Raw genomic sequence first — 22,439 nt, forward strand, 5'->3', positions numbered from 1 at the left:
CCTTCTCTTTCTAAAGAACAATCTCATGAGGGCAGGGGGTAAGCTTTTGCTTGAGTTAGCTCTCGGGAGAGTCGACCAGCCCCAGCAACTAAGCATCTCCTTCGGTTTTCACCTCCAGACTCACACACGACCCCTCTTCTCCTTCTGCTGACACCATTTCCCCTGCCGTACCTCCCTTCCACCTCCCTTGTCCCAATCCTTCCAGGCCCACCTGGCCTGAGAAGCCTTCCTTGACCACCTGAGGCCAGGTGAATTCTGCCCTCTTCCTTCCTTCACTCTCTCATTCATTCATTCACTCATTTGTTCACTCTTCCAACTTTGTTTCAACACTCCCTGAATGCCAGGCCCCATGTCAGGCACTGGGCGTCCTCAGGGAACAGGGCAGGTGCAGACCCCACCTCTTAGGGCTCTGGGGCTGGACACTCACCTAAGCTCCCCTGGATCCACCCCAGGGATGACTTAACTCCAAGAGTCCAGCAGGAATGGGACTCCAGCGACATCGGGGACCACATACGACATGCCAGCCTCCCCCACGTCAGCCCAGTGTTGCTGAGAACATAGTAGGTGTCAGGATGTGTGTGGTCAGCCCCTGGGGTGAACCTCCTATGCCCAAAACACCCCTTTGGAAAACCAGGGGAAAATGGAACTGGGAATGCCAAAGTACAAAGGGTGTGGTGCTTCGCCATCCCTGGGACATAGGTGCTTAATAAATAATTTTTTAGATGGATGGATGAATGAATATTTCTTCCTTGACAAAGTTTCTAAGTAAAAGGAGATTGCAAAAAAGAAAGTATTTCCTAGGGTTCTCTTTTATTTGTGTGCTGGTTTTAACCTGATTACCTCTAAGCTGAGCAGGCCCTACGGCCTGGATCCTCTACCTACTCAGGAGATGAGAGTGAGTTCTGAGCCTGCTGCCATCAGCACCACCCACCATCAGCATCACCCACCATCAGCACCAAATGAATACCACCCACCATCAGCACCACCCACCATCAGCATCACCCACCATTAGCACCACCCACCATCAGCACCACCCACCATCAGCACCAAATCAATGCCATCCACCACCCACCATCAGCACCACCCACCATCAGCACCATCCACCATCAGCACCAAATCAATACCATCCACCACCCACCATCAGCACCACCCACCATCAGTATCACCCACCATCAGCACCAAATCAATACCATCCACCACCCACCATCAGCATCACCCACCATCAGCATCACCCACCATCAGCACCAAATCAACACCACCCATCATCAGCACCAAATCAGCACCACCCACCATTAATACCACCCAACATCAACACCACCCAGCACTCCTGCATGCTGAACTACTCAGGGAATGGCTTGAGGGTTGCATTTGTTTCCCGAGGCTGCCATAACAAACTACCAAACACATAATGGTTTAAAGAATAGAAATTTATTCTCCAACAGTTCTGGAGGCCGGAACTCCAAAATCAAGGTGTCAGCAGGGTCACACTGCCACTGAAGGTTCTAGGGGAGAAGGCTTTCTTGCCTTTTCCAGCTACTGGTGGCTCCTGGCGTTCCCAAGCTCTGGCTGCATCACTCCAATCTACAGCTCTGTCTTCACGTGGACTTCTCCTCTGTGTCTCTTACAAGGATGCTTGTCATTGGATTTAGAGCCCACCTGAATATTCGGGATATTCTCATCACAAGATCCTTAATTACATCTACAGAGACCCTTTTTACAAATAAGGTCACATTCACAGGTTCTGGGGTTAGAATGTGGATGTATCTTTTGGGGGGAGGTCACCATTCAACCCTGTACAAGAGCCACAGAGGGACGTGTAGAGTTGCAGAGAGGTGGACTTGCAGAGCTGTGCTTCCCTGTTAAGAAAGACTGGTGACCAGGCCGTAGGGACAGAACTATTGCCACTCTGAATGCTACAGATGACCATGGAGGTCTAAGAGGCCCAGGCGGCTGGGCATCCAAATCAGCCAGGGTACCCAGGAGGCCTTACTGAGCATCTCTAGCTGCCTCCTGGGAAGCACGGGTGTCAGGAAAATCATGTCACTGTGTAAAAATTTCCATCCCTTGCTGGAGGGGATACAAGATGTACCTTGGAAAGGCCTTTTGTTTATGGCTACTTTCCTCCTGCACAGTGTATTGGAACTTCTCTCTTCTCAATAACTTCTGTGAGGCCACTTGGCAATTTTTCTGAAACTGGAGATTGAGCTGAGAACAAGATCGTGGAGTGATTGATTGAAATGAGCTGACACCAGGCATTGAGTCTGGGTCTGGGTGGGGCTTTGGTGACTGTAGGAAGGGCCTGCCCGGGTGCACTCAGAGCTTTGGGATTGGGCTCAGGCCCTGCCTGGGTGACAAGAGCCCCGGACGATCCTGACGTATATCCCAGAAACCAGAAACCTGAGGCCGGAGCTGGGATGGCTCCCAGAAATGCCACCACACTTGTAAAGGGTCCATGAATCTCCTGCGCTGTTTGTACGTTAGGACTTGTGGTACTTATTTTCCCAGAGGAGAGGGTCATGGCTTTCTGCAGGGTCTCCAGAGTCTCCACACCCCCCAGAGAGTGAAGGATGCAGTTTTATGTCCCGGAATGACTAACCCAATCTACTTATCACCATTTGATTTTTTTATGAGTTTCTAATAAGCATTTGCAGCCCCCAACCCCCTTTTCACCCCATGAGTGAGGTGCAGGGAGTCCCCCCAACTCCCTTGACACAGCATGAGTGGCAGCCAAGGCAGAATATTCTAGAAGGAATCTAGAACTTAGTGCCCAGGGGTTAGTGAGTGGGCGGTGGGTGCTAAAGCAGATTTTCTCTGCCACTGATTCCCTCTGGGGCCAACCCTGGACCAAACTCTGCTCCGGGCCTCAGTTTCCTCACCTGTAAAATGAGCATGGTCAAGTCGGATTCTGTTGTGCCCTCCCGTGACCTGACGTGCCTGCTCTCCCCTGATGGCAAGCATGGCCCCCTGGACCTGAGGTTTGGGTCTCACTGACCCTAAGCCGTGGCCCAGACCTTGGACTGGGGGGGTCTGACGGGGTCCGGAGGGAGACAGCAGATGCAGGACCCAGGGAACCAGGAGGCCACGTCAGCTCTGCACCTGCGTTTTCTGCTGTCAGAAAACCGCTTTGGGCCACGAGTTCTGGCTAAGGGTCATGACTTCCCCCTGGGTCCCTGTGCTCCCCCCATGGGGGCCAGAGTGTGGGACGCCGAGCACAGAGACGTTCCCTACAAGTTCCTCCTGGCCTTCCCTCTACTTCCTTTTAATACCTTATCCTCTCCCAGTTTTTCTTTTCTCTCACCTTTCGTCACGGGAAGGCTGCCTGCAGCTCTGTGGTCTCGGCTAACCCCGTCCCCCGTGGTGGTGAGGGCACCTCCGGCCTGGCCCTTCGCCAGAGCCTGTGGCCATCCTGGCCGTGGGTCCTGCCTTATCCTGAAGTCACGGCAGAGCCTTTGGCTGCTCCTGCCGACCCTCATCCGGGCCACCATGTCGCCTTGTGGACTTGAGCTGCGGGGCGCCCCAAGGCCAGCACGCACGTGGCCCCCTTAGCCTGGAAAAGCCCTGCTCATCCTACGAGCCTCCCCGTGTCCCCCAGAGAAGCCCCTGACTCCGGGGAGGCTTAAACCCACCTACCTGTGCTCACTGACGCCCCCATCACTGCACCGATTCTCATGAAACAGCTGCGTAACCATCGCCCACGTCCGCTCCCCCCACAACCCCGGGAAGAGTGAGTCCCTCTCATTCATTGCGGGACCCCAGTGCCTGGCACAGAGCTGTGCTCAGTTAATATGTGTGGCCTGAACGAGTGAGTGAATGAATGAATGAATGAATGAACAGATGCATAAATAAACAAGCAAGCCTGAACCCTTTCTATCCCGTGCCTCCCTTAGTTATCCTAAAAGAGAAATGCCATTTTACGGGAATTCTCTGGCATTTGGAGGTGGTGTAACAGACCCAGGAGACAGGAGAGGTTTCCACTCACCACCATTTCTTGAGAGGCAAGGGCAGGCCAAAATACTGATTGCATAAAATTTTAACGACAGGGGCCCCCCACTCCTTGGATCTGGCTCTGGTTCTGGCGCAACTGAGTGTTGGCCCCTGGAGTGTGGGGTGGCCTCAGATGGTCCTACGGTGACGGAGCGCCAACCGTGCCAGGAAGCCCCCCTTGGAGAGGGCGGCTTGTTTGGGGTTTTCATGGTGGAGAATCAGCATGTGAAGGATAATGCTGGCTGTGAGGTCCCGCTGCACGGTGACCCCGGTCCTCGGCAGGTGATATTTATCATGTACACGTCGTCCCGGCAACGAGCTGGACAAAAGGAAAAACAAGGGCACCGGGCAGCCCTGCTCTCGCACCCCTGTCCCATGTCACCCCTCACTTTACCCCGCAGCACCAGGACAGCACTTTCCCTTCACTTCTTTCCCTCTGACAGCGATTTTTATTATTACTCTAAGATGGAAGTAGGGGGCCGGCCAGGGAAGGAAGGGGAGCCCCCAGGCCGAGCCCCCGAGCACTCATGCCCACTGACCCGCTCTCCCTCTGTCCACAGGTGGGCCCCCATCTCGATACCTTCCCCACCGAGGCCCATCGCCAGAGAGCCTTCAAAGCCCACCGGGAAGAGTGTGCTGTGCGCCAGGGAACCCTGCGGATGGGCAACTACACCCACCCCTAAAGCCTTCTTGACACAGTAGAAAATTCTCTGAAGGACTCACCTTTCTTACCCAACTAACATAAGACAGTCCCCCATCGTTCTGCAGGTTCTGCCTTGGCCAGGACCTCAGATTCAGGTCTTAGTTTGATCGTTTTTGGTAAGAGCCCCCTTTTTAGAGTTAGCTACACTCACTTCCCTTAGCCCCAGTGACCCTCCACTTAGGGACCGCCCTCCTCCTGCAGGCCCCCCACCCTCCCTTCTCAAGCCCTCACCTGGTAAGAGAAACCCAAAATCCAAGGCAGATTTTAGACTCCAGACTAAGGGGCGATTCTGAGGCTCTGCCCTCAAGTGTTAAGAACAACCCATGTATTTGCTGCAGAAAGTGTGACAGTACCATGCTTTGAAAGCCCTCATTTTATATTCCAAACATGAGTTTTAATTGCTCCTTTTGGGATTCCTGATATCTCTCCATGGCAGTACCATCTCTCTGGGACCTGTGAGGGCAGGAAGAGCCCACGTTCCTTACTCAGAGCGGCCCTCACCTCCTCAGTGCTGGGCCCAGATGGGCTCCTCCACCGGCACTGACCTTGGAAGGTCACCCCTCCCCCTCCCGAAAGAGAGAGACTTCCGGGGCTGAAAGCACCCAGGCTGGGGCACTTTGCACCTCAATCTTTCTGCAGGTCCGTTGGCTTCTCCCCTCAAATTAGATACTGATCTATTTTAAATTAAAAGTGCTATTTGTCATCCTGCTCCTGTGCCTTTATTTGAAAGCGAGTAAACCTACGAGCAGGGTGAGAACAAACCTCAGACTCTTTAAGGGAGATGACCTCCAAGACCTCTCGACAGCACCCGTGCAAAGTCCATCGCTGACCTTCACCCCGGATCTCTCCCGCGAATGCCACACTCATGTATCCAGCTGCTCCCCGGATGTCTCCACTCAAGCAGCCGGCATTCATCTCAAACCAGCACAGCCAAGACAGAACTCTGGATTTTTTTCCGCCAGACTCGCTTCTCCCTCCATTTTTCCCATCTCATACTTGAGATCACCCAGATGCTGAAGACGAAAAGCTTCACGACTCTGTTTCCTTCACGCTCTCATCCAATCCATCAACAAGCCCATCGATGTTACTTCCCAAAACACCCTGATTCATCCCGTCTCTCCGAACCCCCCTCATCTCTCCGGAGAACTGCAGTAGGTTCCTGAACCACCTTCCTGCTTCTACCCACAATCCCTTCTCCACAGCTTGTCACCAGCCCACCCCTTCTTGTCATTTAGATCTTAGCTCAAAAGCCAAGTCCCCCACTCAGGGAGTTCCCTGGTGGCCTAGTGGTTAGGATTCCAGGCTTTCACTGCCATGGCCTGGGTTCAATCCCTGGTCGGGGAACTGAGACCCCGCAAGCCGTGCGGTGTGGCCGAAAAAGAAAAAGATATGAACAAGTCCCCCACTCAAAGGGTCTTCCCTGGAGTAACCCTCAGGTAAACCCACACCAGCCTGTTTTATTCTCGGCAAAGCAATGAGTCCTTGTTTATTGCCTGTCTCCTCCTCTAGAAGGGAAGTGGCATGGGATCTGGGGTCTAAGGGCCCAGGGCCCAGACCTAAGGACCTGTGGAATGACCCGCTGCCTGAACACCTGCTGCACCTCCTGAGGGCCTGGCGGGGACCATCCGTCAGCCTAGGCCGGGAGACACACCGAGTCTGGTGACCACAGATCGGAGTGCGTTTCCTAAGCAGCCTCCCCACTCTCAACACACACACTCACTGCAGCTCCCTAGAAGCTAATTCCATAAAAATGCCACACACACTACCAACCCCCTCAGGAATCTGGTTCAGTGGGGGGCCTTGACAGACCCCCCCGACCCCATCCTAAGGGCCTAGAATTCCCCTCCCACCCCACGAACCAGACAAGCATCCCTACTGGTCTTTGCTAAAGCCACCCTGCAGCCTTCTGACCCCCGGAGGGAGCGACCCCCGTGAGGGAGCAGGGCCGAGCCTGAGGGGCCTGGCCACTGAGCAGGCAGCCATGCAAGGGCATGAAACCCAGCTCCACTAAGTAATTTCTGTGTGACCCCGAGAAAGTGTCCTAACCACTCTTTGCCTCATCTGTGAGACGGGACCCTGACACACCACAGGAGTTTTCATCGAGTGAAATTAGATAATGATTACATTCAAGAATGTGTATAGGGACTTCCCTGGTGGCTCAGTGGTTAAGAATCTGCCTGCCAATGCAGGGGACACGGGTTCGAGCCCTGGTCTGGGAAGATCCCACATGCCACAGAGCAACTAAGCCCCTGCGCCACAACTACTGAGCCTGCGCTCTAGAGCCCTTGAGCCACAACTACTGAGCCTGCATGCTGCAACTACTGAGGCCCGCGTGCCTAGAGCCCGTGCTCTGCAACAAGAGAAGCCACCACAACGAGAAGCATGCGCACAGCAACAAAGATCAGCCCCCCCTTGCCACAACTAGAGAAAGCCTGTACACAGCAACAAAGATCCAACGCAGCCAAAAATAAATACATAAAATAAATTTATAAAAAAAAAAAAAGAATGTGTATAATATGATTAGCACAGGATCTGGCACTTTTAAGGAATAGATGAATGCGAATTATTATTTTCTTCTTATTAATAAAGCACACGGCAAAGGGACAACCGGAACTCTGTGAGGGATCAAGGGCAGAGGGCAGGATGCTCAAAGCCTTTGTGTCCAGATGTGTCAAGGAGGTCAAGATATTTGGAATTGAACCCACTCTTTTGTTCTGAAATCCCCAGTGGAAAGGGCGGGGGGTTACACATCAGGACACAGAATTTCCTGAAGGACCTGAAGTTAGGCTCTATCCACAGAAGAGTGAGCGATTCTGCTATGGCAATGAGCAAGATGCCCCACTGCTCAGTGGTCCCTCCAGGCCTGCTTTTCCAAGGATTGGGCCAAAGGGGAGAATACAGACTTGGCCAGAAAAAGCTCCGGGAAATCTCTTTTGTCTATCCAATTACTTCTTGCCTCAGAAGCAGGCAGACCGCGTGCTGTGGGACTCGAGGGGGCTGTGACAGATGCCCTGGGAACACACCTCCATCCTCTCCCAGAGTCTCCCCAGCCTCTGTGCACTCCCGGGCCACGCTGGGGTGGCTCGCGCAGATTTCCTCAGCTCCTTGTCCTACAGCGCCACCCTCTGGCAAGTCTGAGTATGAGGCCAAGGAGGTGCCTGGCCCTTCCCTCCCTGCCTCCTTCCCTCCCCCAGCTGGGTCCTTCCCTCCTCATTAATTATTTGTGCCTCCACAAAGCCCCAGGTCCGATTCTGGTCTGATTCCGCCTTCTCGGGTATCCTGTCACATCGGCCAAACGCCTGTCCTGGCTCATGCTGACCCTGGCTGGGGGGTCTCCCAGCACAGCTGGAGTCCCTGACTATCCTTCCTGACCCAGGGTAGAGTCCCCAAAGGTTCCAGCCTGCAAGGGCCTTAGGGACCATCTGCTAACCTCCCTCCACCACCATCGTCCCCACTTCACAGATGGAAAAGAGATGTCAAAGGAGGCCTGAGTTCACTCAATAAGCGGGCCCCAGGCCAGTGCTGGTCCACTATACATTCCAGAGCCTGTCGCTCCAAACCACTCCTCAATTAAAGATGGGCGGAAATGGCTTAGCTTTCCATCCCAAGTCGTCCTAATCACGTGCCGACAAATGCCACGTGAGCATGGCTGTCGCCAGAGGTACGGCCTTGAGCCCCTGTTTTTGTTCATCTCCCTGCTGGTTGGCATATGGGAACATTCTACCTCCTGGTCGGGTTTCTTGGCCAAACCCCACCAGAGATTTAACCAAACAAAGAGGCCCATGTGTACTGTCCTCACGAACCACAAGGAGGCAGCTGGTCTGGCCCCTCAGCCGGTCAGCTTGAAATGCTCAGAAGTTCCCTTGGAGGTGGAGGAAGGCAGCGCCCGTGTTGCCGCGCACTTGGCAGGAGTGGGGAGCGAGTGCGGGCCTGGGGTGTTGAGACGGAGCCTTTGGAAACAGGACTCACGAAGCTGGGAGGGGCTTGTGGACATGTCTAGTCCTTCCAGAGAAGACAGAGGGATGCAGTTACTTAGCAGCCAAACTAGGACAAGAGCAGACCTCTTGGCTGGTAGGTCCAGCTTTCTTTTCATGCTGAATGCCCACTGACTTCAGTCTATTTCCAGTCTCTTTTTTCTTTTCTTTCTTTGTTTTTTGGCCACAAGCCGGGATCTTAGTTCCCCGGCCAGAGATTGAAGCCGGGCCACGGCGGTGAAAGCACCGACTCCTAATCACTAAACAACCAGGGAACTCCCAATTTCCAGATTTTTAAACTAGAGCCCAAACTTCATTGGTTCTCTCATTGCCACACACTCCCACTCTGATATAACCAGATAACTAACAATTTTCTCAGCCCGAAGAAAGGAGAGGGGGTTCTGGAGTCTGACATCATGCAGGGTTTTTATCAGGGATGGTAGCAATGAGCCAATGGCGATTGATGTCTGATCTCTGCCTGGCAGGGGGCTTCTAGAAAACAGAAGAGAAAGCACTGCTCACAGGCCACAAATCCAAATCCAGTCCTGGGAGGTCCCTGGATCCAGTTAGAGATGGCTTGGCTTTTTGGCTCACTCATCCAAGCTCCCCAACTAGCAATGGTTTCGAATCACAGATTTGGGGGTCTAGAGCAAGCACACATGCATGACAGCAAGCAGACCAGAAGCTCAGGCGCCAACGTGGGCCTGCATGACAGTCACACAGGTCTGTGTTTCCAATCAAAAACATTCTCTTGCATTTATCCTTCTTGACCAAAACAGTCTTTCTGCTGCATTTCTTTTTACTTGGGAAAGGCTTTGATGCTTGAAATCATCATTAAAAGAAAAAAAAAAAAAACTAGGTTGGCTTTTTATACAGGCTCCTAGAACTGAATGAAGGCAAATATAAACTTGAATTCACAAATGGGAAATAATCTCTGAAGGGGAATTTAGGTTGATGGACACTGCTGCACTCTGTGAGATCCATGCATGCAGGTCCATCCTGTCATACCCCCCGTGACATCGCCAGCATCTAGCACGGGGCACAGGACAGACTGCGTGTTTACAGGGGAGGAGGGAAGGGAGGGAGGGAAGAATAGAGGAAAAGAAGGAATATCTTCTCTCTGGTTTCAGGAGGTCCATGGGGTTTTGAGCTAAACCAACAAAAATGACTGAGAACAGCATGACCTTGAAACCCACAAATTGTCCAAATCCTTGTCTGGCCCATCTGTTTGCATTAGCACCCAAGCTTGGCCCGCATCAGCCAAATCCCTTGTCCCCTCCATGTCACAGACCGGTTTTGTAGGAAGGCCCAGAGCAAAGCCCAGGGCGGGGGGCCTGACTTCTCCAGTGGGGGCCCTAACCTGCCAGAGGAAAAGCTCTGGCTATTGTTCTCCGTAGTCGTGATTTGAAATGCATACTTGGTATTCTCCAGGACCCCAGCCAAGTGCAGAGTCCTCCCAACGACCATGTGAAGCAGGCGACATCACCCCCATCTTACAGCTGAAGAACACATGGCCCAGACAGCGTCTGCTCAAGGTCACAGAGCAGGGCTGGGACTAAGGTGAGGCAGACAAGGCCCTGGCCTAAGGTACACACCTTCTGACTTTCCCCCCAACTCAGTAACCAAGACAAACAATATTTTAATGTAATATTTTAAAATCAAAATTGAAAAATCCCTGATGGACAAAACAGCAACAGGTTCAATAGGGACTTGTATGACTCACCTCACTTGCCTCACCTTAGCCCCAGCCCTGGATTCTAGAGCCAGGAGTCGACTTCAAGACTAGCAGATTCTGGAGGCCATATCCTCAGCCACCCCACTCCACCGGCGTTACACTGCCCCTGGCCCCAGCTACTCAGAATCGTGATGACAGCATTCAAGCTACAATCCTTCAGGAGCAGAGAAGAAGACCTCAGGACCATTCTCGAAAAGCTTTGAGCACATCGCCTCATGTGGCTCTGTCTGCTAAGCCAGTGAGCAAAACCGGCCAAAATAAGGCCTTTTCCACGCTCAGGGCAGTGGGGTAAGAAAGTTGCTAAGAACCATGGCTCAGCCACTGGCCCAGGCACTGATCCAAAGTCAAACCCAAGCCACGAGCCGCAGGTGGAGCGGGAAGGACGTGGATTCTATAGGCAGGCCACTTCATAGCCGGCATGGGCCTCTCCTATCCTCGCCTCTCACGACAAACCTCTGATGTTAATGTCTTTGGACCAAAGGGAAAGCTGAGGTCCAGGCAAGAGAGATGAGCTGCCCAGCGTGGAAGCAGGGCCAGAGCCCAGGCCTTCTGAGGGCCAGTCCGGGCAGCTGCTTCCCCGCCCTGGAGAAGAGCAAAGGTTCCTCCTTCGTTGCTGTCGCTCTGTGAATGCTTGGTTTGAGCCCTTCTAGGGCTCTGGGTTCACTGAGAGACTGAAGGTTTAAAGGAAAGCAATTTCAAAGGACTGGATGGGCAGGGGCTGGCACTGGAAGCTAGAGAACCCAAGAAAAGTGGGAGGCTGGGGGGGAGGTGTTGGAGCCCAGAACAGGGGTCTGGGTGCTGGTGTCCTGGGAGTCTGGGCCTGGACGGGACCTCATCTCACTCATTCCCTTTCCCTCCCCTGAGTCCTCCAAGCCTCTTCTCTCCCCGGGTGGAGGGGGGTGGGCAAGACCCCTAAGGTAGAGGGCTGGGGCTCAGCGGGGACAGAGGGAGAGAGAGGTCTGTCTCCTGCCGTGTCAATGGAGTTCTCAGAGGTTAAGTAACTTGCCGTGGTTCACACCCTGCTTTGTTGAAACTTCTACCCCTCCAGGACCCACCAGACTCCTTTCTCAAAGGGAGGGGTGGATCACCCACCCAGGATCCCTGGACGCTTAGTAAAAGGCCAATTCCTGGGCATCCTCCCAGCTAAACGAGAGCCCAGGTGAGTGCACACAGACCTCTCAGGCTGTGGACACGCTGAGGTGCAAGAACCCCCCCTGTGATGGAGAAAAGAGAAAAGGAGGAGGAACAATAGTGGAGTTGGAAACCCCCAGACAGGAATAAAACAATGTTAGCGAGAGAGGGCTGGATCCAAATTCCAAACGGAATAAATGGTGCAGCATGTTTTATCTCACAGTAGACTATGATAATTCAATACTAGTGATAGTATACTAACAACCTGCTAAATATTCTCGGGCTCTAAGAAGCGCCGAGAAGCCGGCTAGGGCTGCAGGAGGTTGGGGTTCTTGGCTTTTTTTTTTTTTTTCCCACCGTAGAAGTTTCCCTCCCCAGCCCTTACTCGTCCCCACGCCGCACCCCGCTCCAGCTCTGATACCCGCGCAGTGCCCTGCGCCGCCAGAGGCCTTGTTTTCGCTGGGCCCGGGATCCAAACCCCCGCCTAAGACCCCGAGGCCAGAAAAAGCCCGTGCTTCGACAGATGCAAGTCCGCCCAGGGCAGGGGCGGCTCGGACCGCCGGCGGGCAGAGCAGGACCAGACTTGCTCGCGGCTTAGCCGATTCTGTGGATCCTGGCCCCGGGGCGTCAGGATCTCTAAGAGGCCCAGGATGACAGGCCCGTTGACCCAAGTTGGGACCTTTTGGGGTCTGGGGGAGCTGAGGTTCTTCCTGAGATGCGGGCGCAGGCCGGGAGCGGGGTTGTAGGGGGAGAGAGTGGAGAGGGGAGCGGCGTCTCCAGAGGCGCCCAGAGCAGAAACAAGGCCCAAGTTGAGGGCCGGCCGGGAAGGGCGAGGGCAGCCCAGGGTCCTCGTGATTTATGCTCTCCTTCCCATCAACCAAACGAAAAGGAACGGACCGGCCGGCTCGGCCCCGCCACGGGAGGCGCCCACTGACGCGGCCGCCGGGCCAGGACGGGGGCCCCTCGGCGCCCGCCCTCCCGCCTCCCCGACAGCTTGCAGCCGAGCCGGGCCCGCCGTCCCCGGGGAGCCGCCCGTCCTCGGCCCCAGCCCGGCGAGGCCGCTTCCAATCTGCCGGCAGGCTCAGGGGGAGCGGGCGGGGAGCCGGGCCGGAGGCCACCGCCGACCTCGCCCGAGGGAGAAGTCTGTGCTCCGCCCGGCTGTGCGGGGCTTCCCCGGGCCGGGACTCGGGCTTGGGGGGTTCGGGCGCCTCACTGTTCCGCTGAGATCTCAGAGCTGAGCCCGACACGGGGCCGGGGTATTTTCCGGGGGCCCGTGGGGAGGGGGCCCGGAGCGCGCGGGCCGCCCGGAAAGGCCTGGGTTCCGGGCGCTGGGCGAGCGAAGGGCGCCTTGGGCCCACGGGGCCCGGCTGCAGGTGCGCGGGCTCGGCTCCCTCCGCCCTTTGACCGCAGACCCGGGTCGCCATCCCTGGGGTAGTGTCGAGAGGATCCAGGCCCCGGACGCGCTTCAGACCTGCCCGCCGCCCTGTGCCCCGGCACCGGAGGCCGAACCCTGAAAGGCACAGAACTAGAGCGTCGTGGAGGAGCCGGGGAGGGTGAGGGGAGAGTTATTCACAGTGAAAAGACCGTGTTTCCAGCGCTGCTTTGAAAATAAATCCTCGGGCGAGCTCCGGCTCCGTGCGAAATGAGAAGCCATTTGCAGATGTCTACACTCGCGCTCAGAGGCTCTCGCGTGTTCCTGTTCAGAGGTACAAAAACACCCGATCCCGGGACACGCGCCACAGGAGAGGCTATCGGCTGGGCTGGGGTCCGTTGCGCTGTCTCTCTCGGGCCACGGGGATTTCTCAGGGTCCCCCTAACGTCCCAGACACGACATGCCCACGTTTTCCACCCTCGCCCCACAGTGAAGCCCTCGTTCTGGCTCCTTCTAGGTGCAGACACCGAGCTTTCCCCACCCCTACCAGGCCCGCGGGGTCCAAAGAGGTCAGAGGGAGGGCTGCAAATTTTCCTGCACGGAAAACATGTAGACCCCGACGGAAACGCCCTAAAACAACATAACAAATTAAAATATCTTCTCCACACACACAGTTCTTTTTCTGCTGGATTTAGTCCCTTTCTGCTGCTGAAGGAAGAGAAAACGGCGGGGTGGCGGGGTGGGTGGAGGTAGAAAAGGGATCTTTGACAGCCTGGCGGACGAATAATTTGAATAACTGTGGGAAAGTGTAGGGGGAAACTTAAGAAACCTCACATTCCAACCCAACGGCAGCGGCAGCCGGGCTCCGGACCCCTCCCCGCCAGCCTGTACCCCCCTTGAGCTAATCACCCTCATTAGAAGCCACATCACCGACCTAATGAAAGCAAACCGTGTGGAAATCGCCGGTAAACAGTTGGGTCCGTGCTGTAATTAATTCAGTGTCTCTTTTAATCAAACCGAAAGGAATCGGGCAGCGGCTTGCGGAGCCGTGACATCACCCCCAAAATCGGCCGGAGCCAATCAGCGTCATCACTCCGGGGACACGTGGGCGAGTCCCCTTTTAAAAAAAAAAAAAAACAACGAAAAAAAAGAAACGAAAAAAAAAAAAAACCCTAGCCCCAAAGTAAAAGTGACACAAGTTCATTTTTTAAAGGAAGGGGGGGAGGCGAAGGCGCGCGCGGAGGACGGGCTGCGAGCTGCAACAGCTGAGCCGGGAGGTGCTGTCCACGGTGCTGACGGGCCCCAGGAGCTGTGGGAGCGCGGAGAGAGGACCTCCCGGCCAGGTGGGGAGCGTCATGCGCCGAGGGCCGCCGTCGCCGCTATCCGCGGTGCTGACGCCGCCAGGTGCGCTCCGTTCCCCCGGCTGGTAGCGCGGCTCGGGCCCGCTGCTATCCGCGGTGCTGACCCCGCTGCCCTCGGCCACTGCTCGCCTGGAGGAAGCGTCCAGTTTGGATTTTTCAAAAGCCCTTCTTTATTTAGATTCCAACGCCCTCGCATCTCTTCTGTGTCAAAGGGGAGCTCAGGCCGTCCGTCTCCCCCTTTGCTCTCCCCAACTTGGCGCACCCTCCCTCCCATTTCTCCCTGACACTCCCACCACCCCCCTCGGCTCGGCGGCTCGGCGCGATGCTGCAGAAGACGCGCTGAGCCCTTTTGGATCTAATGCGCAGAGGAGGTTGGCCCAGAGCTCCCGGGCTCCCCTAAGGCTGAACTCCATCCAAGGTGCCCGCAGGCTCCCTGCCCGCCTTCCCCATGCCAGCCCGCAGCTAGGGGCAGGGGCAGCGGCGGCTGGGGTTGGGGGGGGTGGGGAGCTTTTGGGGAGGACAGGTCGCAGCTTGGCTATGGAAGGCTCCAATGGCTTTGGGATCGACTCCATTCTCTCCCACCGAGCGGGCAGCCCCGCCCTTCCCAAGGGGGACCCCTTGCTCGGGGACTGCCGCTCGCCCCTGGAGCTGAGTCCGCGCTCGGAGAGCGACTGCTCTTCACCAGCCTCGCCAGGAAGGGACTGTCTGGAGACGGGCGCCCCGCGGCCTGGCGGGGCTTCGGGCCCAGGTTTGGACTCCCACCTGCAGCCTGGGCAGCTCTCAGCCCCAGCCCAGTCTCGCACCGTGAGCTCCTCCTTTCTGATCAGGGACATCCTTGCTGACTGCAAACCACTCGCGGCCTGTGCACCCTACTCTAGCAGCGGGCAGCCAGCCGCTCCTGAGCCTGGGGGCCGTCTTGCGGCCAAGGCCGGGGAGGACTTTAGAGAAAAGCTGGACAAAAGTAGCAGCAATGCCTCATCGGACTCTGAGTATAAAGGTAAGAAAATGCGAGTTGAAAACTTGGGGGTGGGGGGGATGCTATATTTCTGAACACTGGTACTAAAACAGGCATGCACACACGTGGGGACATACACATATTCACTCGGAGCTCCCCCCAGGGCCCAGGCTCAGCAGTCGGTCTTGTCTGAGCCTTTCAGTCGGCCCTGTGGTTGTGTTTCTGAGCAACAAAGAGTCCAGCGGAGAGAGTGAGGAGAGGGACGCTGTGTGCCCCAGGAGAGATTCCCCAAAACGCACAAAGCAAACTTTCCAAACTTCGGTGGACTCTCCAACCCACTGGTGGGCAGAAGCAAGTTCTTATCAGGCCAGTGGCTCTCTGGGAAAAGACCTTGCAGAAGCAACGGAAGACCCAAAGGGTTCTGCTTGAACCCCCTTTTATAAGGGTGAAAACCTAGCAGGAAATTTCAGCTGGAGCCCTGAGAACAGTCAGAATTTTCCACCCTTTAATTTGAATTTCCAGGGGGGGAGGAGAACTGAGCTTTCCCTCCCGTTGGCCCCGGTGTGATCTGGGCCTGGGGAATCATGCAAAAGCACGGAGCGGGTTCAGAGGTCTCTTCGAGAGGGGAGGTCTCTGCACCCGCCCAACTGTTCCCACTGGATTTGATTTTAAGTGCATTGAGCTATCAACTTCAGGTTCTGTGTGTGGGACCCAGAGATTCCCCAGCACCCAGCCTATCCTGGGGTTGTTTCTCCTTTACTTTAGTTTTCACCTCCATGAATCTGTCTATTGTTGTTGTTTCCTTTCCATCCCGTTTTAACCAGGGAGCTGAGATCAGGATTAAGATGAAAGGGGAAAGGAAGAAGGAAGAAAGGAAAAAAGGAAGAGAAGAAGGAGAGAAAGAATTCCCTAATTTTGTTTCTCGCCCCCGCCCACTGCCTTGACTTTAGGTCTTTGGCGAGGCCAGAGGCGCAAAGTTCTTTCTTAGGAAGAAGTCAGGAGGCAGGAAGGGAAGGAGTGTCAGGGCTGCAAGGGAGAGAGCCCTGTGTCCCCATCCAGCAGAAAATGAGGGGCTGGCAGAGGCTGTTCAGAGCTCTTTCAGCCTTATAATTAATTCCCAGAACCCTTTCCATGAGCTAAAACTTCCCTATAAAGGCTACTTCTTTATTGTCTTGGGGGCCCTACACCTCCCGGTCTATACTCGCACTACGTCTTCGCAAAAATTTCGGAATGCTCATTTAACACTCTCTTCCCAACCGAGAATTCGTTTGTGGACACGCCCTGACCTCAGACCGAAACCCATTTTGGGGCCCCACTCCATATCTCACTCCCTCCACTTCCCCACACAACTGGTGGAGCCTCCGTCAGCCTCACTGGGCAACTCGTGCCTAGAAGACGGGCAGGTTGGGCTAGAGCACCCAGGACGGAGGTCCAGACGCACGTGGCCCAGCTACCCTTCCTCCTCCCCCCACGGCCTGTTTAGAGAGGCAAGGAAAACTTGCCCGGGAGAAAGACAGGTGCGTGGTGGGGAGGAGGGGTAAGCAAGGGAGGCAACGTAAATATACATGTATAACATCATATCTTATTCTTTATAATTCTCAGCCACAACACTCCAGTTTTATGTCTAGGGTAAGAGGCGAGACCCCACCCCCACCCCCACCAGCCCTGCATGCTTGTGTCTGGTGCTGGTGCTGTGAAAGGGTTCGGCTCTTGTCTCCTTTTATTTTCTTGCCCGTAGGTGGGATTTTGAGGAGAGGTTTCGTTTAAGATAATTGGAATATCAATTTTCTTCTCTTGTCCCTGATGATATCTGATCAGGGAGGTGATGAGGGCCAGCTGTCCACATATGGCTTAAATAGGTTTGGAGCTGAGGAGGGAGGAAGGTCTCCCCCACCCCTAGGCACCGCTGCCTTTGCACCGCCAAAACCCCGGGGTGAAGAGGCAGCAGAATATCCACCACCGAGACAGTGTCTGGAGCATTTCTCAAAGGTGGAAGCGACTTTTTCAGGACCCACGTTAGGAAATCTTGCCGAGAGACAGACACATGGGGTGGGCATCTAAGCGATTCCCCTGTCCACCTAACAAGCTAACAGTCGTTTCCTCCAAAGAGGGCACAGAGGGAAGCTCAGTCCCATCCCGAGTTTCTGGTACAAAGCTTCCTCGGCATAACGTTTAAAGAAGCTGGGCTTTGAAGTAAGGCGGTCTGCCGCGCGCGCAGTCTTCCTGCCAGAGCTGATATCCGTGGAGAAATGAAACCGGCGCTTTGCTCCCAGCAGGCAGGGTCGGTGGGCCTGGAACTCTGAGGCGTTGAGATCTGGGCTGAGCCTATTTCGGAGGCTGAGGCTGGACAGCGGCGAGTGCATATCTGAAGGCTCCAGCCTGTGCCGGAGAGGGATTCGAGAAAAAGCCCAAACTCAACCCTCACCCCACCCCCGACCTCGGAGCTCAGCCCTGAGAAATGGGGGATTTTCCAAAATAGTCAGTCCAGACAATCAGGTCAAAAAGTAAGTTTTCCACAATACCAAGTTTGAGGTTTGGATAATTGTTTCCTTGAACTTGTTTAAACTTTACCTGCCTGGCATAATAGACAGAACTCAAGTCCCACTCCCCCCATCCCAACACACCCCCAGCTCCTGAGGCAGCCGTGCCCCAACGCGGCCGGAGCCTAGGAGGGCAGGGAGAGGCCTGCGCACTGGCCTGGACGAGGCAGGAGGCAGGCACGGGCCCCGGTTTCTCACAAGCCCAGCGAGCACTCCACCGGCTCACGCGCCTGGGTGCACCCGGCGCCCGGCACCCTCCCGGCCTCCAAACGCTGCCTTTCCGGTTGAAAAGGCTTGCTCCCTAGTGGCTCAATTAACCGGATTATTGTTTCCTACAGAGAGAAATCAACTCACATTCAGCTGAACCCTGTCACTGCAAACGCCACGCTCAATGAAACTCAGCATAAAGGAAAATATAGAGAGGAAGGGAAGCCCCAAACCCCACTGCCAATTCTGGGGAGGTGGTCTCTGGTCACATCATCGCTTTAGGGGGAGGAGGAGGGAGGTCAGTGAGCTTGTTTGATCAAGTGTGCATTTGCAGTGCTGTCAACCCCAAAGGAAAGTGTTGGGGAAGAAAGAAACCACATTGTTCGGTCCCATCCTTGCGACTCAGGAGCAGGGACCCTGCTGGGGTGTTCTGACCGACTCGGCGGGGCAGGGGGAAACACAAGACAGCCACAGTAGGCATCGTATTGACAAGGAAACACGGACCTCCGCGATGTGCGCATCCAAGGGGCAAACATGTCACTTATTTTTCCAAGCGCTTCATGCTTCCAGATCTGGGCGCCCGGGCGATTCGCCTTCCGTGCTGTGCGCTGTTTGTAGTTTAAGAAACAGGGGGACCGTCTCTATAGATTCACACCCGTGCAGGGGCCAGGCGAGATGTGGGTGCAATTATTTGTTCTCCAGGACCACGGTCCACTCCAGGGTGAACGGGTTTTTGTCCCTCCACGAGGGTTTTTCTCCCCCAGATTCTGGCCCTCAGCTTCCTCCCTTCCTGGCCTGGATGCAGCCAGAGAATCGGGGCACAGTCCTGCACCCCTGAGCACGCATCCGCACAGCCCACTGGGCTGGAACCCCTGGGTCCCCTCCCCTCCTCTCCACTCCCCTGTCAGGTCCACTTGGTGGATCCCGTTAATCCCTCCAGGGAGCGCCGGTGCAACGCGGGAGCGGGGTTGAGTTCTCTCTCGGCTTTGGGTTACTTCTCCCCGGAGGTATCAGTCTTCCTCGGCCTGGGGGCTGGGAGGTCCCAGCTCTGAGCTGCTCTGCCGCAGCTCCATGGGACCGGGAGCCACATTTACACGACCGACTGTGACGGGCCGCCGGCTGGGGTGGCAAGGCGGCGGCGAGGCCAGGCCCTGACGCGCGGCTGTGTCTCCACAGTGAAGGAGGAGGGCGACCGGGAGATCTCCAGCTCGAGGGACAGTCCCCCGGTGCGCCTGAAAAAGCCACGCAAGGCACGCACGGCCTTCACCGACCATCAGCTGGCGCAGCTGGAGCGCAGCTTTGAGCGGCAGAAGTACCTGAGCGTGCAGGACCGCATGGAGCTCGCGGCCTCGCTCAACCTCACCGACACGCAGGTCAAGACCTGGTACCAGAACCGCAGGTGAGGCCCGGCTGCGGGGGACAGGGTCGAAAGGGCCCCCTCCGCTCCCCTCCCTGCCCCTCCAGGGGACCCACCAGTACACGATCTGATGTGCCGAGGGAGGGCCCCTGAGCTTTCCCCGTTCTGTAAAACTGGGGAAACTGAGGACTCAGAGAGCGAAGGCCTTGCCCGAAGTCCACGGTGAGGGAGAGAGACAGGACTCGACTCGATCAGGTGGACAGACAGACATGTGGACCACTGGAGGGCCAAGCCTGCCCACCCTCGCCACGTCCAACCACCCCCATCCAGCCCGGGCAGCTGCTGGGGGGCAGGGGATGGCTCTGAGCTCTCCCGGGGGGATTCTTCTGGCCTCCTCAGCTTTTCTAGCCCTGAAACGCAAGGAGGGAAGGGGCCCAGCCCTAGCTTCCTGGGGACTGGGGATCCGGGAAATCGGTGTTGGGCACGGGTCTTGAACCTGGTATTTCCTAATCTCCCTCCCCAACACATTCACAGGATGAAGAGAAACACAAACAGGTACAAAGCACACACATACAGCCACACACTCAACCCACAGTCACACACTCACATCGACGCAACTCAGTAATACAAACACACATACACCACAGTCACCCACACACGCTTAGCGGAGGCCGGAACGGTGCTTTCCATAAACAAGCCTCAGAACACGCTGCCCCATTAATAATAAATACCTGATTACTGCTCCGGGCATCAATAATTAAGGCCCGTTACAGTAATTACACAATTATGATGATGTTGAATAATTCAGGCAGGGAAACGGGGCCGGTGCGGCTGAGTCCGACTCAGTGGGACCGCCTCGCCGGCCAGGTGCGCACAGGAGTCCGGCCGCAGCCCTGGCAGCCAGTGTGGCCTCGGCTTTCTTGCCTTCTCCTAACCCCAGCCGACCCTCTGCTGGTAGCCTCCCGGCTCCGGGACCAGACAGACTGCAGGGCTCGCCCGAAGCCTCGGATCTGCGTGCGGACTGCCGCGGCCGCGGCCGCGCGGCGGAGAGAGCGTGCGCACATCCCCTCCCGTCGCTGTCCCCGGCCCGCGAGCTTCCAACTGGGGTACCGCGGCTGTGCTGGCCTCCGCCGGGCCGGCTGTGCCGCTGGGAGGATCAACTGAGTCCCCTCCAACAGCTGGCGACCCGGCCCCCGCGCCCCCGCCGTCCTGTCCGGGGCGATCTCGCCTTCATCAGGCCTCCCCAGGAGACCGATGCCCAGCGGGAGCACCCACACCCCTCCCCAAGCGCCCAGTCTGCGATCCCCTGAGCAAAGAGTGGCGAGGGCAGACCCCGGGCTGTGGCGTAAGACAGCCTAGCTTAGAACCCGGGGTCTCCTCTTCCTAGGCCATCTTGAAAACTGGCCCGCGCCTCAGTTTTCTTATCTGTAAGTGGGGTTAACAGCCATGGAAGGCCGGTGGAAGATTAAAGGAGCCGATGCATGTAACCCGCTAGACGGGGCCTGGCAGCCCGTTATTTATTAACGAATTATAGTGTGACCCCTTTGGTGCCCCTGCAGGCGCTCTGGGGCAAGCACTCGTGAGGGGCAGGGGTCTCCGGGCGCCACAGTTCTGACCCCGCCTTACGCGTTTACTTCGGTCCCTAGGACTAAATGGAAGCGACAGACGGCCGTCGGGTTGGAGCTGCTGGCGGAGGCAGGCAATTACTCAGCGCTCCAGCGGATGTTCCCGTCGCCTTATTTCTACCCGCAGAGTCTAGTTTCCAACCTGGATCCCGGCGCCGCGCTGTATCTGTACCGCGGGCCCAGCGCGCCGCCGCCCGCCCTGCAGAGACCTCTGGTGCCCCGCATCCTCATCCACGGACTCCAGGGCGCCAGCGAGCCGCCCCCGCCGCTGCCCCCGCTGGCCGGCGTCCTCCCGAGGGCCGCGCAGCCTCGGTGAAGCGCCCGCCCGCCGGCCCGCGGCGCACCCGGCCCCCGCTCCGGGGCTCCGCGCTGGCCCCTTCCGCCTGCCTCTGGGAGGGCGCGGGGCTTCAACGCCCCTTCCCAGGGGCCCCCGGTCCGGCCCTCCCTGGCGTCCAGCCCAGTGTCCCCAGAAGGGCCAAATGCCAAGTCTTCTGAGTCCCGGACCCCCGGACTGAGTCTCCCTAACCATCCTCGGCGTCCTCACTCCCGGCCACTCCATCAGGGAGCCACTTCCACCGCCGGGGGTACATACATCCCCACGCCCCGCCCCCGTCACTCCCCACCCGCGCCCCCTTGCCCCTCCCCGGTGCAGGTGGGCGAACCCCATGCTGTCCTTTCCCACTCCCCCTCCACGCTCCAGCGGTGCACCAAGCCCTCTCCCCGCAGCCCTGACACGCCGAGGGAAGGGGAGTGTGGAGCGTCGCCCCGCCCCTCCCCCCAGCTCCAGGGCCGACGGCAGAGCTGTACATACCGTGTGCAAAGTGTATATGAAGTTATTTATTCGTGACCCATGAGCCCGTGACTGTGTCCGTGAATCAGTGAGTTTGTGGCCTGTGCCCACCCTCCTCCCAGGCGGGGCAGGAAGGGGTCAGGGGACTTGCCCACCTACCCCGACCCCCAGTCCCCGTCTCCAGCCTCCGTCCGGGGGGCAGCCAGGCCCCTCGGGTTCTCTCTCTTTTTTAAATGTCGAAATAAACTTCTTACAAATGACCAGGCGCCTGTCCGCGCTCCGTCGGTGGGTCCGCGCTCGGCCCTTCTTCCCCGTCCCTCCTTGAGATTCATTTTCCCCTTCTGGGACTCGGGCTCCTTCCGCCCTCAGTAAGGAAGCATTTTCGTCTCCCTCCCTTCCTTGGTGCTGTGGTCGTGGGCAGGGGTCTCCCCTCCTCCCTGGCCTCAGTCTTCCCATCTCTACGGTGAGGAGAGCACGCTGCCCCCCACCTGCCCCTGCCTCCCCATCTGGTTGCTGGACGCTCAGCCGGTCCCGGGGGCCGGGGTGGGGGTCAGCGCCCGGGCTGGCTGGGCTGCGGGCCGGGCTGTGGTGCCCTCGCTGAGGCGGCTCATCTGGCCACGACAAGGGCGCCGGCAGCTGGTGACCGGCCCGCCGGGCGCGGGGGCGACAGATGGACTCCGAGGCTACTTCCCCCCCGCCCCCCCC

General features: G+C 56.9%; 2 protein-coding genes across 3 annotated transcripts in view; both read left to right on the top strand.

Moving 5' to 3' along the window:
- The window catches only part of CFAP77 (cilia and flagella associated protein 77), a 141,443-nt gene extending 131,263 nt beyond the window's left edge, over positions 1-10,180 (top strand). Inside the window, exon 7 of one of the 2 annotated variants that reach the window (XM_057549369.1) lies at positions 10,093-10,180. In XM_057549369.1, coding sequence (XP_057405352.1) covers positions 10,093-10,164 — 72 coding nt within the window. In that variant the 3' untranslated portion in view covers positions 10,165-10,180. Of the gene's footprint in view, positions 1-4,544; positions 5,316-10,092 lie in introns of those variants that run through there. The other variant, XM_007194451.2, reaches the window with a different exon arrangement.
- Positions 10,181-14,129: 3,949 nt separating this feature from the next.
- BARHL1 (BarH like homeobox 1) lies at positions 14,130-21,558 on the top strand. The gene is made up of 3 exons (XM_028161928.2): positions 14,130-15,257; positions 19,139-19,361; positions 20,966-21,558. Exons 1-3 carry the CDS (start codon positions 14,798-14,800, stop codon positions 21,258-21,260), a joined length of 978 nt encoding a protein of 325 aa, XP_028017729.2. The 5' UTR covers positions 14,130-14,797; the 3' UTR covers positions 21,261-21,558.
- Positions 21,559-22,439: the final 881 nt, after the last annotated feature.

Source organism: Balaenoptera acutorostrata, chromosome 6, assembly GCF_949987535.1.
Source record: "Balaenoptera acutorostrata chromosome 6, mBalAcu1.1, whole genome shotgun sequence".
Taxonomy (NCBI): Eukaryota; Metazoa; Chordata; class Mammalia; order Artiodactyla; family Balaenopteridae; genus Balaenoptera; species Balaenoptera acutorostrata.